At 33.8% G+C, this 20016-nt stretch overlaps 1 protein-coding gene across 2 annotated transcripts in view; it reads left to right on the plus strand.

Moving 5' to 3' along the window:
- The window catches only part of LOC124372256 (probable ATP-dependent RNA helicase spindle-E), a 116419-nt gene that overhangs the window by 43973 nt on the left and 52430 nt on the right, over positions 1–20016 (plus strand). For both annotated transcript variants that reach the window (XM_046830640.1, XM_046830633.1), the window contains exons 10-11: positions 1174–1344; positions 7554–7716. In XM_046830640.1, the coding sequence (XP_046686596.1) occupies positions 1174–1344; positions 7554–7716 (334 nt within the window). The remainder of the gene's footprint in view (positions 1–1173; positions 1345–7553; positions 7717–20016) is intronic.

Genomic DNA, 20016 nt, shown 5'->3' on the forward strand with positions numbered 1-20016 from the left:
GTTGTGCGTTGTCATGAAGAAAAACAACACCTTTGGACAGCAAGTGTTGTGGGTACAATTCCCTAAGTGTTTCACAATAAACATCTGCTCTAATTGTTTGACCACATGGTAAGAAATCAATGAGTAAGATGCCTTTCCAGTCCCAGAACACTGTGCACATCAGTTTTCAAGGTGTCAAGATTTGTTTCACCCTAACCTTTGCTGGGGATGAAGTGTGCCTCCATTCCATTGATTGCCGCTTACTTTCAGAGGTGTTGTAAGAAACCCAAGTTTCATCTCCCGAGACTATCTGTGTCAGAAATTCTTCGCCACCTTCATCATAACGGGTCAAAAACTTAAGTGTACTACCCATCCGTTTTGTTTTGTGTTGCTCAGTAAGAATCTTTGGTACCCAACGTGAGCAAAATTACGAAATTTCAGTTTTCAGTGAATTAGTGATCATGAGATTTGAGGAAATTCCATAGAGAGAACACTAATTTTTGGTTTTCCTGGATCTTGTCATCACTGGCGTGAACCTGTTCTTTTGTAACCAAAGGTGAACGCCCACTTCGTTCTTCATCGTGCACTTCACTACGTCCTTCATTGAACTGTCGGACCCATCTTCTCACCATTGAATCACTCATCATATTTTGTCCGTAAACTTTGCAAATTTGCCAATAAATTTCAATTGTTTTCACTTTCCTAGCATTTAGAAAACGAGTCACAGATCTTATTTCACAAGCGGCAGGACTTTTAATCAACACCGACACTGTAAACTAGCACAACAAAGCGTACATGGCTGACAGTGATCTCACAATGGCGCACGTTTCTTCACCTTGATACAGAGCATTTACCGTGCATGTGCGGAACTGCGATCACAGCGCTGCAGCGGCGATAAATAGAAACGGAACTTACTTTCTGGATCTACTTCGTATATAAATATAACAGGAATCAACAATAAATAATGTATAATTTACCAGACACTCCAAATAAATATATAATAAATACTGTACGCAAATAAATTAAACTCTCAGGTAATATGCACTTCTGGTTTGAATCTTCACTGTGTGTGTGTGCGTGTGTGCATTTCAGATGTAATACTCATATTTTGTATTGTATTTTAGATGTAATTAGCTAAATAAAGCCTACACAACACCACATAATCTCTTTATGATTTTTCTGGTTTATTTCTAGTTTTCAATGGCAAAAGAGAGTGTTCCGGAAATGCAGAGGTGCCCTCTAGATATCATTGTCTTGAAGAGCAAAAGATTGGAGGAAAACATCTGTCCCTTAAACTTGATAGCTTGCGCTATGGACCCCCCAGACCTCAGCAACTATGAGAAAACAATCCTCAAATTAAAGGAGGTTGGTAAAATAAATTGAAAGTTCCTTTACTATAGGTTCTCACAATGTTATAAGGCCATAGGTAATAACAGGATTCAGATTATTTATTTTAATCCATGTACATTACAGTAGTCTTGTGTACTGTATAATATTTGTACAGTGCAACTGGAGAACATTTCTAAATTTCAAGTACTCAGTTTAGAATACAAATAATGTGAATTACACGAATTGTATGTTTGTATAGTTTACAAGTTGATCTACATATGACCAATATCACAGCTGCCTAAGAATGTGTCACACAACAAAATTTCTGGTTGAACTCTATAAATATTTCCTGCAGAATATTTTGAGCTCTTGTATAAGATCAGACCTTTACTAGAGAAATATAAGAGCAATTTAATTTCCTGTTACAAATTTTAAAAATACCAGGAAAACTATAAGGAAGTATTTTAAGGGAAATGGCTAAAACCCCGTAAAATGTTACGAGTAAGACCTATAGGATTTTAACAATGAATATTGCCATTTTTAAGCATCCTGTTTATGTGTAGCAACAACTGAAAAGTTTGAGGATAACTCATTAATAGGTGTTTCAACCTGCCAAGTAAAATTCATTTCAAGATGTCTATCCAAATATCAACATAGCATGACAAAACGGTCTTTCCATCCCAGCCACAAACTGCGCATTTGGGAACAGTTTTCAATGTTTCATGAGAGTGAAAAACTATTGTTTAATTTCTTTTCAATGTTAAATGAAAAGAAATGAAATAACTAGAAATTATAATAATATATATATATTTAATTAAATTTGTATAAATGGCAATAGCCGAATTTAATTTTTTCAATAAACACTGAATCACAAAAAGTACTTGCTCCGCCGGGACTCGAACCCGGATCTCTCACTTGCCGGGTGAATGTGCTACCATTACATGTTTATTGAAAAAATTATATATATATATATATATATATATATACAGGGTGACCATTATGTCTTAGGACGACTTTATAACTTTAAAACGACAAGAGATATCATAACCAAATTTTGTATACCGTTACTGGAAATTGTAAGCTACTTTTTTGTGTACATGGTGGTCGTATTTCACCTTTGGGGGACGGCCCGTCGGGGGTTATAAGAAAATCTTTAATGACAGCCTATGTTGAGTTGTACATCATTTTAAAGGTCTAGTTGAACTGAAAACAATGCCGCAAACCGGACTTCAAAAGGTTGATCCAGTCGGAAGAAATCGCTGTTCAAAGTTTAAAAAATGTTTAATACCATTATTACATAAGAAATATCTAATACTGTAGCTGTTAGAAGTTAAGGGGAATACTTAGTGAACTCATTTAAAAGTAGATGTTCAAAATGTTTCCTTTTGGCCGTCTGACAATGTGCTACGTTTAATCAGAAAAACCTGCTGCATTAAGAAGTACAATGAAAAGTGAAAGCAGTACCTCTAGGTCAAGGTTTCCCATCCACTGGACTTCCCCATAATGGCTGTTATCTGTCTATCAGTTCTCTTATCGGTTTCACTTAAGCTACAGTACTTTTTGCAGCCATATCCTGTTACTGCAAGTTATAAGTTTTAAGAGATGTTGCTTAGTGAGCGTGAAAGAATTACACTTTTAATGATACGCGACTGGGGTGATAATGTAAGACCTTTTGCAGAATTAACACATTTATTCAATGCTACTTTTCCTGATAGAGCTCCTATTTCTAAATCCACACCACAGTACACGGTTCTTCGCTTTGTAGACACTGGTAGTGTTAAGGATCGAGCCAGATCTGGACGACCAAGTACTGTGACAGACGAAGACGGCTCATTAGACAGTCTTTCATTGAAAATCTAACTAAGCGAAGGTGTTTTTGATCGCCGGATGGAATTCAGTGAAATTATGATGAATAAAATTGACCAAAACCCAATACTTTTAGACGGTATTGTATTGAGTCGACTTTTATGTTGCATGGCCATGTTAACAGGCATAACTGCCGGTATTGGGATAATGTTATAACCCACACTGGATGAGTGAGTGTCAAACACAAAATCCCCAAAAATTAAACGTATGGGCAGGTATCGTACGTAATTCAATTATAGGACCATTTTTCATCGATGGAAATTTAAATGCCAACAAGTATCATGATACGCTCCAAAATGAGATTGTTCCTGCTTAACAAGCTACTCTGGGCGCTGACTTCCAAACATGATTTTTTCAACAAGACGGAGCACCGCCACACTATGGTGTTCAGGTAAGGCAATACTTAGATTCCCACACCGGTGGATTGGAAGACGTGGTGCGATTGAGTGGCCGGCTCGTTCCCCTGACCTAACTCCGCTTGACTACTTCCTATTGGGCTACATTAAGGACAAAGTGTATCGAACTTAGCCTACAGATCTGAACGAACTCAGACATAGGATATCACATGAAGCTCAACCTATTCCACGAGAATACATACAAAATGCAGTAGCCGGCTTTTATAACCGGTTAGCACATTGTCAGACGGCCAAAAGGAAACATTTTGAACATCCACTTTTAAATGAGTTCACTAAGTATTCCCATTAACTTCTAACAGCTACAGTATTAGATATTTCTTATGTAATAATGGTATTAAACATTTTTTAAACTTTGAACAGCGATTTCTTCCGACTGGATCAACCTTTTGAAGTCCGGATTGCGGCATTGTTTTCAGTTCAACTAGACCTTTAAAATGATGTACAACTCAACATAGGCTGTCATTAAAGATTTTCTTATAACCCCCGACGGGCCGTCCCCCAAAGGTGAAATACGACCACCATGTACACAGAAAAGTAGCTTACAATTTCCAGTAACGGTATACAAAATTTGGTTATGACATCTCTTGTCGTTTAAAAGTTATAAAGTCGTCCTAAGACTTAATGGTCACCCTGTATATTATTTTTAGTAAATTACTGTACAATTAAAACAAAGTGTTTTTAAAACATTGGCACTATATTTCGGTGAAAACCATCTTCAGGTGCAAAAATTGTATAAAATATAAAAGAAAAAGAAAACAGTACAAACAAAAGTAAATAAACAGTGAATAAATAATAATAATAAATACAGATGACATGAACTAAACAATTGTTCCATATATTGATTTCAAATTTAGAGGTTTTTGGCTAAGTTATCTGATGTTGAGTCCATGTGGAATTTTGCTCTTTAAAACCAATTAAGTAATGTGCTTGTTCTAATGTTCTGAGGTAAATTGGGTTTGAATTTGTATGTACTTGCCGAATAGGTTTGACTGAATATGTATCTTCAAAAGTTTCATTGTGATTTATACCATGAGTCACGACAGTTTTCTTTAAATCTTGGTGTCTATAATCAAATCGGTGTCCTGTCATTCTTGTCCTCAAGGTATTTTTTGCTGAGCCAATATAATATATATAGAGTTTCGAGTTGCTGTGAATATAGTAGATTACAAGACAATGATAGTAGAGTTTCACAAAAAGGCTTAGTTTTCAACATCAACAAAAGTCTACTAATTTCTATTATAGTGAGCAACTTAAAATTTTAAATACAAACATGGCTTTAATTGATAAAAACTGATATATAACCAAAATTAAAACAAAACTTTGAAAATGCTGTCTGTGGCGTCTATTCCACTCCTGTTTCTAAAAAAATATGAAACCAAATGAACACATCCAAGAGGGCACTTGACCCATCCATAGTAAAATATTATTAGCCTATGTCAAAAAATCCAGCATGTTTGATGAAATGGTACAAAAACACCTTGGTGAAGATACATGTTTATGGGCTACCATTGTTTTCATTCTCTATTGCTTCCCCCTCCCCAACGTCTGTGTTTATGTGTAACTTGTGTATGTGCTGGAGGTGGGGGGAAGGACAGCAAATCCTAGTATGGCATGAAGCTAAATATGGCCCTGATCACAAATAATACAAAAATATGAAAATGGACTAAATAATTGAAAATTAAGAAAGAAAATGTTGTGTACGTGTTACGGGGAATCGGAATAAAAGACTGAATTAGTTTACATCATCGACTGTGCTCGGTTAAGGTTGGAGGGTAACTGAGAGAGAGACAAGGGCAGGACACTGGAAGTGGTAGTGGTGGTATGATCTGGTGGCGTGATGAGAACAGCCAATGGCATTTATTCAAACTGATCACCCCATATGACGTCACAGCATCATACGATCATACAGTTGGTCTTTGGCTGTGGCTTTAACTTGCCAGTAACAATTTATAATATGTATAATAATTATTATTATAATTATTATTGTAATTCAATACATTACAGAAAATATAACCACTTATATAAGCTTCACTTGAACTGAAATTTCAAACAAGCCTACACCATAATTCATAGTATTTTCTACTTTGAGAAACGACGAATTCTTGGAACTGTCTTTTGATAATAATTTAGGAAATGAACAAAAAACTTGACAAGATTCAACAGAGTGTGTCTCAAGAAATAACAACAAACTACACAATTGGGCAAAGGAAATACAAAAGGAAAAATGCTATGTTGTTACTTGGTTATAAACAAAGAAAGTCTCAAAAAAATCCTGAAATATTGTTATTAACTGCATATAAAGCTGGAGAACAACAAAAATCAAGGAAAAGAGGAAATAAAGTATACATTACTACCAAACATAAAATAATAAGAGAATACAATAACTTTATGGGCGATGTGGATTGTGGATGGCCATCACCAAATGTTACACCAATACATGGGTGACTGCAGGTCGGCAAAATTTTAGGAAAAGATTACTTTTAATTTGTTATCTAGGATGATTTTGAATTCATATATTTTGTACAAACAAAATACCACCAATCCTATTACTAAACTAAACTTTTTAGTGACTTTATTTAACAGTTTATCAGCTGAATGGTTTGATGTAAGAGAACAGAGACACCCCATTCCAGTTACCGATGTCAGTTATGATGAAAATCAAGGTGGAGGCGACGCTGGAAGAGTGCCCTCTTCTTTTTAAAAAACTTCCTAACTTAAAGGAAAGAAGTTGCTGTGAATATAGTGCAATCAGTACCAGAGTGGGTGGTAAGAGGAAGAAATTTGGCTACAGTTCTAATAAATGTAAAAAATGACTACACACAAAGTGTTTTCCTCTGCACAAGTGTTAGTATAAATACCATAATAACCTTTTTTTGTGACAGTCAGATATAGAAACATTTAATGAAATCGAAAATGGAGTTATTTGTATTTCTTTTATTATAATTTGAAATTTTACAACTTATTTTTATTTGTATACATTTCCATGTGTTTTTGCAATGTTGTGCCTGTAAAACTAAATGCGCATTTTTTAGTTATAAATTTATATCACAGTTATTTGTAGATAGATATACACAGCGAATGTATATACTTGGCCAATGTTTATGTGAAAATTTGGTGTAAAATTTGTATATGTACAACGATGAGATGCTTTTATTTTGGAATTGATTTTTTATTTTATGCACTCTATATAAAATGGAAACAGAAAATGTTTGGAAATTTTGTTGTAAGTAACAATTTTCTCATAAACATTTTTTGTGCATATTTATTATAATTCAAGGTAAGTGTATATTATAGTAGAGTTTTATAGAAGTTTATTAATAAAAGAATCATGGTAATCTATTGATAAATAAAAAATTGGTGTAATTTTTGCCAAAACACTACACTTTCAATAAATTATAGCCGGGCCTGGGTCAGATCCCCAGCGCTAGACACCGGGACTCAGGCAGATACCCATGCAAAACATTCTGGGATCAAAAAGGTTAACAAAACATGGATGGAATGTCGGGGCTGCAGGCCCAAATAAAACAAGCATCACAAAAATTGGAAAACCAATTGGAAAATTCCAAATGTAATGGGTTAAAGCTAGGGAACAAATGAAGAACAAGACTGAAACATTTGGATTCTAACCATATTATCTAGAATACTGAAAAATAAATAGAAACAAATGTGCTATAGTAAGTTTTTAGCATCATTGTCAGCGGCTCCAGCACTTATAACACTAGTGCAGACCATCGCTCACTGCTATGTTTGACATGAAAAGGGCTCAGGTTTGAAGAGCATTATTCCTTTGTCTAACATCAAAATCGGGCACTTAAGTTTGAATAAAGAAAAGCGCTTTTCTAATATCACTTTATAATATTCCTGAATTATTTCTAATGATACTATTCTCTCCGAATTATACAACCCTGAATATTCACAACTGTACATGAGAACACAATAACTAAATACAATTTTTCTGTTTAGGTTGGGGCACTGTTGACTACCTGCAAAGGAGTGAATACAACTACGGATGGAGACTTGACGTTCTTTGGTAAAGTGATGTCATCTCTCCCCTTGGACATCCACATCACCAAACTGATCTTGCTCGGACACATCTTTGATGTGCTAGAAGAAGCCATCATCATGGGTAAAGAATAGCTTAGCACAAACATATCAAATCAACCGTACATGGCGATGAACTCATACTTTTGTCTGTCATCAAAAGTTTGACTTTGGCAAATTATTGTCACATATTGTTCATTTAATTGCAGTACTCAAAACGTGGTGTTTAATTTTTTTAAACATAGAATTATGGTAAATTGAGAAGGGGTACTGGCTCAGATGATGCCAGAGAGTTGTAAAATGGGTTAACGCATTGTTGTAAATATAAATTAGTAGTACAGTACTAAAATGAGATCAAGTTAGCTTCAAAATAAATGTTGAAATTTTGGAGATATGCTTGGCTAAGAGATTAGTTTCAAGAACCTCTCATAATGCAAATATTATACTTTTTTAATGTGTGCAAAATTATTATTAATGAAAATGAGAAAATATTTATTATTTTTACAGAGGGAATTAATTCTCTTCTTTGTTAAGATTACATATGAAAATAGAGATACTTTGTATACAAAGAATACTAATTCAGTTTATTGATATTTCAACTAAATATATATATATAACTTCACAGTCCAAGTTAAATCAATTAATATACTAAAATTTGAATTACTTTTCTATTCAAGATTATTGAAGTATATACAAGTTTATTTGTACAACATCAAGGGCTATTTTAAATTGACAAAATTTCCAACAGATTAAAAAGAACATGCAGATTTTTCTAAAATTTTAAAAATTATAGAAAGAATTTTAACTCCCGTAGTGTTAAACGACAACATTTTGTCAATCAAACATTCCCTCACACAATCACTTCATATAATATACTCTGGAAAAGTATCGATTTGATTCATACACCATTGGATTTAAGAAGAAAAATGCTAACGAAAACTAAAGTTCTATTTGTCTTTATTATTATGGTTGTGACATAGCAAGTTGATTCTTTCAAACGTTAAAAGAAAATGTCGTCTGCTTGTTGTGAACACCATCTTGCCGGTATTGTTTACTTATACTTCTGTGCTAAGCAGTGTATAATTGTAAGTTTTAGTAGTTTTGCTCATGTTTTATTGTCATATTTTATAATAAAGAAATAACTTTTTACTGAAATCTGTTTGATAGATGACCGGCTCTGAGTAGTCTATTGTAAAATAAATTGGCTAAACTTCATTTCACTTACTAAATGTTATTTCCGGCACTCTTTTAGTTCTGAAGTAAGAATTTAGTCTTGGTAATTAGATAGTTTTCACAACCAAATATATACTGTAATTTCTTTGGTTATATATGATCATTGTTTGTCACGTATATACAGTTATTTTAGTAACCGTATATATACAATACATAAATGGTTATTTGTTTGAAGTTGTGGAATAAAAATTTATTCTTGGTAAAATTTCAGTAATAAGAAATATGTTTTTTCCAAAATATTGTGGATAAAAAAGAGGTTTATAATCGGCTAAGTGATGGATCGTACTCTAACCTCAAGTGATCTGAGGGAACTGGTGGAGCAGGTCTCAGAAAGTGAATCTAGAGATGGGTCAGATATAGACTATATCTTAGTGAAATCATATTATATTGATATAACTGTTTGTTTAACTTATTATTTATTCTAATTCAGCAATGTCAGGCTGATGTAAATAAAGATTAGCTAATTTAGTAACACTGCATTTGTTATTGTGGATTTGAATTTTTTTCTAACTGGTGTGTATTATATTTTTTGTGTAAATTTGTTATTATTCCATATATTTAGACATAGTTTTTGGTTTTCTAAATCTACATAACATTTTCTGTCAGTTATAAACCATAAACTTATAAATTTTTATATAATACTAACTTTGAAAATCATACTAAACTATGCTGTATAACAATTATTTGTTAAGTTTTTGAAAAATGAAAAAATTAAATTTTTTATACTTTTCAAAAAAATGAGCTATGGAATTTATTTTATTGCTGCTGTAGTATTTAGTTCATTTTATTATGAGTAAGAAAATATGCAATACAACATATATTCACGTACAATTGTATTAGCAAAACTTGAATTAATAAACTCGTATACACCCAATTTTAATAATTTATGTGCATAACTGCTTTTTGTTTTGTAGCTTTATTACGGTTTCATATAAGTGTACTAAGTTTGTTTATCTGAAACTTGATAAAAATGTTATACAGTATGACTAACTTACAATTACATTTAGCCCACAATAACTTGATTTAATTGGCATGGCCTCCTCCAAATTTTAGAAATGTTTTGCACAATTTGCATTTTATTACAAAAATTTGTTTATGGCCAACTTCAAATGCAAGTATAATTATATGTTTAATTCTGAATAAAACAATATATATAAAGGGTGATTTTTTATTGGTGTGGTTTTTAAGTTGGCACCACTATTAAACACAACAATAAAATTTGAATAAAACAGCTGATCTTTGTTTATTATCTTATATCATTTCGATATTTGTATTGTCTAGTACGTATTATTGTATAGTAACCATGAACAGACTTACAAAAGAAGAGCGTTTGCGAATAGTGCAAATTTATTTTGAAAACCGCAGTTCAGTTCGGGCAACTTACCGAGCTCTTCGTCTGATTTACGGACCTCATAATCGTCCATCAGAGTCAGGTATTCGAGCTTTGGTTAATCGTTTTCGTAATACCCACACTCTTGTTGACAAGCATCGGCAGAGACGCCGCACAGTAAGGACCGAAGAGGCTGTTGATGCTGTTGCTCATAGTGTTGAAGAGGATCCAAGTGTGTTGATTCGTGATCGTGCGCAGCAATTAGCGATGTGCTACTCAACTCTATGGAATATTTTACGGAAGGATCTACGCCTATATCCATACAAGATTCAGTTGGTGCAAGAACTGAAACGATTAGACTATCGCAAGCGTCTTGATTTCGTTGAATGGGCTCAACATAAGATAACACGTGACCCAGCTTTCGCAGGCAAGATTTTTTTCAGTGATGAGGCTCATTTCTGGTTATGCGGCTTTGTCAACAAACAGAATTGTCGGATTTGGAGTGATGAAAACCCAAAAGAATTTGTTAGTATGCCCCTTCATCCACAAAAACTTACCGTTTGGTGCGCCATTTGGGCAGGTGGTGTTATTGGCCCTTATTTTTTTAAAGACAATGCTGGCCAGACTGTTACGGTAAATGGTCAACGCTATCGGGCAATGTTACGGGACTTTTTCTTTCCTCAGCTAAACGAACTTGAAGTGGATTTAGAAAATGTCTGGTTCCAACAAGACGGCGCGACGTGCCACACGGCAAACGACACAATTGGCCTCTTGGCAGAAACATTTGGTTAACGTATCATCTCATTTAGAGGTAGTGTCAACTGGCCCCCACGGTCGTGTGATATCACGCCAACAGACTACTTTCTGTGTGGATATGTTAAGTCTCAAGTATACGCTGACAAGCCACAAACTTTAAATGACTTGGAAGCTAACATTCGTCGAGTTATTAGCGGAATTCAACCACAGCTGCTGGAAAGAGTATTCGAAAATTGGACTTCTCGATTGGGCTTTCTACGTAAACGAAATGGAGCCCATATGCCAGAAATCATTTTTAAATGTTAATGTCATGACACTGTAGTTCAAATAAATGCATTTTTATGTCAATGCAGGTTGTTTTTCATTTAGTTTTAAAAACCGCACCAATAAAAAAATCACCCTTTATATTATATTCCAAATTTAAATTTTTAATACATACAAAAAACCTAATGAAGCTCTAAAACAGCCTGACACCACAGGATGAAATGACCACCAGTTGTAGGGTTAAATATGAGGAACGTTTTTAAAGTAAGAGCCTTTTCTCTCTATAGAACAGTAGTTTGCATGATTGCTGCAATAAGTGTTTATGTTGTCTCCCAGCATTCATTGTGAACACACGTCAGTTGCAGTTCTGTAGCTTACCTAAAAGTGTTACTTGCGTTTTTGACATCTTTAAGATTATTGAATTTCACACTATCTGTGAAATTCAATCAGTGACATGTTTTTGGACCTCAAGAAACATGCAAAGTTTCTTTCTTCAGCTTCATTCATTCAAAAGGGATAGTCCCAAAACCTAGGCATGTCAGCCAAAACTTTGTCTTTTTGTATTCCCCATCGAGTAATAAGAGAAGTTCAGTATATTCCAGCATATACAAAAACCTTAACAAACTGCTGTAACTTAACATTTCCTCACTGTGCGGTATCACCTGTCCTTTGACTATCTGCTTAGCCATCTCCTACTGCTGCCCACACATCCTATACACAGGTTCTCTGTCGAAGATACCCATCCTGTGATGCTTTCTCAGATGACAGGGTCCTGTTATGCGTCGCAAAACTCCTCTCTCGAACTTTAATGTTTGTAGGACAACCTCTCTGGAAGGAGAGAGCAAAACAAGCTTCCTCATTCTAAGCTCAGGATGCAGTGACATACATTTTAAGAAGCAGAGCGTCAACCCATCCAAAGAAAATTTCATCCATTGGCTGCCAGAGTAATGGATGTGATACAAGTGTTTTCAAAAGCCCCCTAAATGACCAGGAGGAGCCAAGAGCCACCTGTTGTCAACCACGTTTTCAATTCTATTCACCAACTGATGTAGAGCAGATCACAGGATTTACCTGATGTGTAGGCATGCTGGTTTTCCTGCAAGGGGTGAGCCTTCAAGGCTCCCTCTCAGGTATGCCTAAGCAATATCTTCTCCAGAGATTTCAGGAGGAAGGACGACAGGGGAATTGGTCGAAATGAAATGAGATCCATGTATCTTGCCTTACCAAGCTTAGGAACAAACACCACTTTTCACAGTCTCCACAAAACAATTATATAAGTTTACAAAAATGTACAACAATGTATTTTTATCTTTATTATTTTCAATGTCAGTACAGGCACAATTCACTAGACAATAGTTCACCCAAGTCAGATAAAACTTATCCATATCTACTAAACTAATATTGTCTTCTGACTCACTACCCAGTACATTCCCAATCCCACTACTGTTCAAATTTACACCCATTGTGAAATGTATGATAAAGTATTCCCTCAACAATACAAATATTGACCCTATATAAACATAGGTCAATCTGCAATTGCAAGTAAAACCTTAGATAAACTTCGTTTTTCACATCAATAATTTATAAAACACTGTCACTACTCACACATTTATTTATAGACACTAAACAATTAAAAACCTCAAAGACACTGATATGATGTTATTATATCATATGACACTAGTATTGTCATATGATATAATAACAATTGAGAAATCACTATGGCAACCACACAATGCGTAGATCTTACCTACTAAGTGAGTCGTTGATTGTGCAACAAAAATAAAATAATCGTCTTGTCAATGATATTGCTTAGAGAAGTTCTTCTCTGTTTTGGTATGATTTTCACTACTTTCAGAAAACAATAGAGTACAAAAAATAATAACATTGAGTTAAACTCTTTTCTTGATAGAGTGCATTAGGTGTTTTGGAATTTTACAAAATAACCTTATCAAGCAACTACTGTATAAACATTTATTTGCTTACAGGCTATTGAAACAGATGTTTCTGAAAGGCAAGAATACACTTTCCAATAACGGCACTTACGATCGTGTAGAACGTAAACTCTCAACAGGGAATTTTAACAAACATATAGTAATTTTTGGTGTCCATCAAATACATGAACAAACCGCAATCGGAAATGTGAACGTCCACGTTTTAAATTTTCTAATGACAAATTAATGGAACTATAGAATGTTTTATGGTATAATATGAAACTTTGGATTTTTATCTTTAAATTTATGTATGTATTAGCTCAAACAAAGTAAAAATAGACTTGCTTTGAGAAAACATTGTTAATGTGTTGAAAATAGCTTAGTGCCTTCTGAAAATGTATGAGGGACATCCGGAAAAAGGTACCCGTTTGTGCAATAAAGGCACAGGGGTAAATATAAACATTGTTATTGAAAACAATATACTTTACACTACTTCTCCACATAATCTTAAAGGAATTAGCAAGCAAATTTAGGCATTTGTCATAACGTGTGATGAGTTTTTGTATTCCAGCATCATAGTCCAGTATTGAGATTGTAGTCATGCCTCATTTAACATGTTCAATGCGGATGCCACGTAAGTGCGTCATCTAGGTTCCTCGCCATATGCTGATGACGCGTAAGTGCGTCATCTAGGTTCCTCGCCATATGCTGATGACGCGTAAGTGTGGCATTGCACACACACCATTGTATGGTGAAATCTTCAGTGCTACGTTTAGTTTGATGAAAGTAATGGTTAATGTCAGTGTTGTATTGAGGTTATAGTATCAAAAATTGCCCTTCGTTTCTTATTTAGTTGTTTTTGTGGTTTTAAACATGAGTGATAAGAAACCATTAGATTTTCATAATCCTGATTGCCTAATTCTTAGTGAAATAGATAGGTATGCAAACTATGAATCAGATTTCGATGAGTACAGTAGTGGTGATTATAAACCTGTTGAGTCTAGTGATAGTGATATCAGTAAATGACCTGGATAATAACCTTAATAAGTAATTAAGTATAAGTAATGTCTTATCCTGCCTAGGTGAAAATGACTTAACCGGTCCTAGTGGACTTCAATCCGTGACAAAGTCCACACCTCCCCTATGCCCACCAAGTCCCCTACCCTCACCAACTCCCCTACCCCCACCAACTCAACTGGCAACACAACATGGGAAAAAACATATTGAGATGCATCTGAAGACCAAGATGACCGATTGAAAAAAGTTAAACCATGGCCATGGATTATTTTAACAACAAAATGTCTTGTATTTATCCCCCTTGCTAAGATTTATTTGTAGATGGATCCATGGTTTTATGGAGGGGTCGGTTAGTGTTCAAACAGTACATCAAAAACAAGATACATAAATATGGCATAAAGCTGTATGTTCTCTGTGAACCGAATGGCCTGGTGATAAAATTTGCCGTATATGCTGGTGCTATGGACATACTTTCTGGTGAAGGGCACTCAAAGAAAGTACTTTATTTGGTGGATGAATGAATTAACAAAGGTCACTCAATATATGTGGATAACTGTAAAAGTATCGAATTGACAAAAGCTCTTATTTAAAAGGGAATGTACATAACATGAACTCTTCGAGTAGACAGAGTTGATGTTCCGAAAGAAGTAGTAAAAAAAAAAACTGAAGACAAGTGAGACAGCAGCAAAGTATCACAATGGATTAATGGTAGAAAAATGAAAAGACAATAAGAATGTTTTGTACATTGGTAGCCAATTTGAAAATGTTATGGAAGAAGTGGCTAATAAGAGAGGAATTGAAATGGTTAAGCCTCTACCTGTAATTGAATTAACACTTCTATGGGTGGTATTGATAGGAAAGCCTAACTTATGAGCTATTATCCGTGTGAACAGAAAATAATTTGTTGTTATAAGAAGCTCCTAATACACCTTTTTGCAAATCAGCATACCTTTTTTAAATGCTTTTATATTGTACAACACGCATAATGGTGACAAGAAAATGACAATGTTAGATTTTAGAGTGGCTGTGACCAAAAGTCTTCTTTCACCTAAACCCAGCGATGAAAATAATGACAATGAAGTCGTGTAAGAAAAAAATATGAGGCATTTACCTACAAAACTAGCTTTACAACCGAATGGAAAGAGAGGTAGAAAACTATTTCAAGTTTGCTATAAACATGGTAAGAGGAAAGACACAAATTAATTCTGTGATTCTTATCCAGAAAAACCAGCTCTGTGCCTCGAAAGATGTTTTGAAGAATATCATAACAGATCAAAAACTTTTTGTGTAAATAGTGTATATATTTATAGAAAGAACATTGAAAATAATAATAATAATAATTTATTCCATCAATAATTTACAAAGTATAATTCACAATAACTTTTTCGGAATTTACTGGCCACTATTACCAGTTGTGTGGCCAGTGATATAATTTAATAATAATATTAATACACTTAATCTAGAGTCCAGCAACTTAAATAGTTATTTAAAATGAGCCTCAAATTGTAGTGTTTTCTTTTTAATTTATTTATTTTTTAATACTTCTGACGTGAACCAGAGCTGATAGGTTTCTATGAATATCCAAATATTATTGAATAACGCCGGCCAACAGTGATTTTATTTTTATTGGTTGTCCAACCTGTTCAGAGAGCAAAGTTCAGTTTTGCTCTCCGACAGAGGTTTGTCCAAATTGTGCCTGACTCAGTCATGCATTAGCCGGCATCATTCTGGATATTCAGTGACTCAATTCATCAGAAATAAATACTAAACTATCCATTTACAATTTACTATCCTATCCACATTGTGTTTTCCTATATTTTGTTAAAACTGTCACAAGTGGCTGTGTTGTGAAAATTAATAATTGTGATTGTGTGGTAATTAATACAAGTGATACAAGTATTGTGTTGTGTGTAACTAACCTCTATCTAGGTAAGCTAATCCAATTCTAACTTTTCCTTCCTTCTTGTTACTGAGTGCACTAACTTATTTTACTGTAGAACATATACAATATATATGATGGTATTCATTATATTAATAACTCAACACTGAACAACAGCAATTAAACTACAAGTAACACATCAATAATAATAATAAAATCTTAACAATAACAGTAACATTTTAGCAATAACAATAACATTTTAACAATAAACGTACCAAATCAACAATATATCACTCAACACATGTAACAAATAAATAATGAAATAACAAATATATAACTTTTCCTTCCTTCTTGTTACTGAGTGCATTAACTCATTTTACTGTAGATCATATACAATATATATATATATCGGTATTCATTACATTAATAACTCAACACAGAATAACAACAATTAAACTAATAGTAATACACCAATAACAATAATAAAATCTTAACGATAACAATAACATTTAAACAATAACCGTACCAAATCAACAATATATCATTTAACACATGTAACAAATAAATAATTAAATAACAAATATATAAATATAATAATATGTAAATATACAAATTCAATTTCATGTTAAACTAACTGAACTACATATTTTTTATCTGAGGACATAATTTAAAAACTTAACATCTTCCTGCAATAAAAGCCAATTGAACAATTTAGCACAATTTATTTTAAATGAATTACAAGTCCTAAAAGAAATTGGTATTTGATTAAAATATTTAGGACCAAGGTATTGGAAGGAATGCCTAAACATTTCTTTGTTCACTTTAGGAATTCTTATTGTACCATGTTGTACATTACGGGTAGAGTAAAATAAATTTTGGTTCCCATTATTCTCGCTTCTAATAAAGAAGGTTCTTAACACCTTGTATACAAACAGATGTTGAATCGGTAATATTTTTAAATCAACGTAAAGTGGAAATGAACTGTCAGTTTTTCGTTTATTTAAAATTATTCTAAGGAAGTAGTTTTGCGTAACTCTTATTTTTTTAATTAGATATTTAAACGTCCCACCCCAAACATTTATTCCATACTGCATCCGTGAATGGATTAGTGCATAATATAATGTTCTTAATAGTTCTTTATCACAACAGTTTTAAAAAAAATATAACTTTCTTATTGACATGCGTAATTTCTTATGAAGGTCGCTTATATGGTTTTCCCATGTTAACCTACTATCAAAGATTATACCTAAATATTTAATGTTATTGACCTTTTCTATATGTTGACAGTTGCAATCAATATAACTACAATTATAATCATGAAATTTTAAAGTGAACAGAATGTTGTAATCTGAAAGGCTAAAGTTAATATACTTTGTTTTGTCAACATTAACTATCATTCTGTTAGCTTCACACCAATTTTGTAATTTTGTGATATCATGAGGCATAATATCCCCCAAGCAATTTACATTAGAATGAGAGTAAAATAAAGCCAAATCATCAGAAAATGCAAATACTTTTCCTTTCAAATTAGTTTGTAATAAATCATTTATAAAAATTAAAAATAAAGTTGCAGTGATAACGGAACCCTGGGGCACTCCTGTCATAATTATTGAGGGAGTACTAAGGTGGTTACCTATTCTCACTTGTTGCTTTCTCCCAGTTAAGTAGCTATTGAACCAGTTTAAGGCGGAACCCCTGATACCGGCTGTCTCAAGTTTATTTAGGAGTATTTTGTGATTTACCAAGTCAAAAGCCTTTTTAAAGTCAACAAAAATACCAGTTGTCAATTTACTACTGTTTAAGCTACCGTATATCAAGTTAGTTACGTCAATGAGAGCATCCTCTGTTGATTTCCCCTTTGTAAACCCAAACTGGTCTGTACTGAAAAATCTTTTATTATTTAGAAAGGAGACTAGACGAATTATTACAATCTTTTCAGGGTCAATCCATTTCAAATCACCCAGGCCATGTTGCTGAATATTTTTAATTTGCCTAATTTTTTTATTATGAGTTCCCTATGAGTAGACAATCACAAAACACTATTTGAAAAAATTTTACAAGCCATAGTTTTTTCCTAGCAGCCGTTTTTAAAATGGTGGTTTTGCAGATTTTAGTAAAATACGCGGTTTGCAAAAAGTTTAATTGCCAAGCTATTTTAAAAAATATCAGAATAATCCAAAAACCAGTGTGTTCAGCATAAAATGAACTTCAATTTGACATTATAATAATGTTTCTTTTGTGCAAGAAAGTCAGTCAAACTTGTTCTGCAAAATCTCGGAAGAAAATCATCAATTGTTACTTTTTAAGACCATAAAAGTTTAAGAAGGAAAAGAGACTCACTACTAATATTTTATTTCTTTGTTGAAAACTAACATAACTACCTACTGAAAAAGTTTTAGCCCTGAGAATGCGCTCCTTTTTTTTCTAGAGCTTTTCAAAAATGGCCGAAAGCCTAATAATGTCAATTTTCTAGGGTTAATAACTAAAAAGGGACTGAATGGAAATAAATGATAATTTTACAGAATGTTCTTTATACAAATAGGAATATCTCATAAAAAAATTATGACTAAGACTTAACTACATTTAGAGATATACAGCATTGAATTTCAGTTAAAAGCGCTACCCTTTTTCTCGCTTGTACGATACCAAGTTAGCAAACAAGGGCTTGTTTAAATCATTATGTTAACAATAAACTTATATTTAGTGCTCAAAACATTATATTCCTTATTTAATTCAATTTATATTCTTTTTTTTATCCTACTTAGGATTTACAATAAAAATTATTTAAAACCAGAAAAATAATGGTATAAATAAACAATACTCATAACTACAAAATAGCACTTGCGCACTTTAGGAAAAATAATTTGCTTAGATCTATTATACTGTCAAAATGTATATGCATTTTAATTTATGTTCTAAAATATAATATTATTAAATACATTTTATAAAATACATGATGTAAAAATATATGTTAGTACCTGAGGAATATTGCATTGAGCGGCTACGTGCATCGTCAATGCTTCATGCGGCGCTAACGGATACTACTTTCCAGATGGCCCTCATAGTTAATGTGTTGATAATCACTTTAAGCCAGTTTAAGGGTTAAATGATCTTTGTCATCATTATGACCTTCAAGCACTCTGATCTGCAACCTGGTGATTCCTATGAAGGCTCTCCAGCCCCTTTGTTTTAGAACCTGTGCATCAATGGATAAGAGTCTGGCGATCCTCCTCCTTTTTGGTATCAATGTCTCCAGTCCTTGGTCAACAACCCAAGGCCCAATTTCTCGATCAGGCCTATGACATACTTAACACCTTTCTTAGCCATAAGCTTGTCAGTTCTAAGGAGGTCTTAGTACAATGCAGGAGATCTCTGTACTCTGCAACAATTATTGCCACCCCCTCTCCTCAGCTGACTTTCTACGTAGCCAATATCTAATTGATTTGTTGCCACAGGTTACAAGAGCGCCCTTCTCTGGATAAGTTTTCAGGATTTGAGACAGATTTTGAGTGACAGTACACACGTCCTTCATCAGCTTGACCTGCACAGATTCACATTGCTCCTCAGAGAACCTAGTATCAGGATAGGTCTCCGGAGCAATGACATCTTTCTAGCTTGTTATCTGATCCTTGAGAGAGATCCTGGCTTCACCAGACAATTCCCTTCCCTGTATCTGGTCATTGATCCCACCTGCTAGACCATCTCGTTTCCTACGAGGGAGCAGCATCAGGGGTCCACTCATTAGATCAAGTCCGCTTGGACAATGGTTTATCCTGACTGACATAGGAGGTCCTACCAGTAGCTAAGCACTACTGCTGTTGTAGCTCTTGAGGTTGTCAGAGTGCAAAAGCCCCATTGCAACATCAAGGCAAGGATACTGTTGGGGGCTTATTCAGCTTGCTGCGTCTTTTGTTTTTTATTGCTCAGTGGGGCTTGGTTATGGTTGAGCAATAGGCTTCTTTCTGCCTTGATTGT

This window comes from Homalodisca vitripennis, chromosome 1, assembly GCF_021130785.1.
Source record: "Homalodisca vitripennis isolate AUS2020 chromosome 1, UT_GWSS_2.1, whole genome shotgun sequence".
In the NCBI taxonomy this organism is placed as follows: domain Eukaryota; kingdom Metazoa; phylum Arthropoda; class Insecta; order Hemiptera; family Cicadellidae; genus Homalodisca; species Homalodisca vitripennis.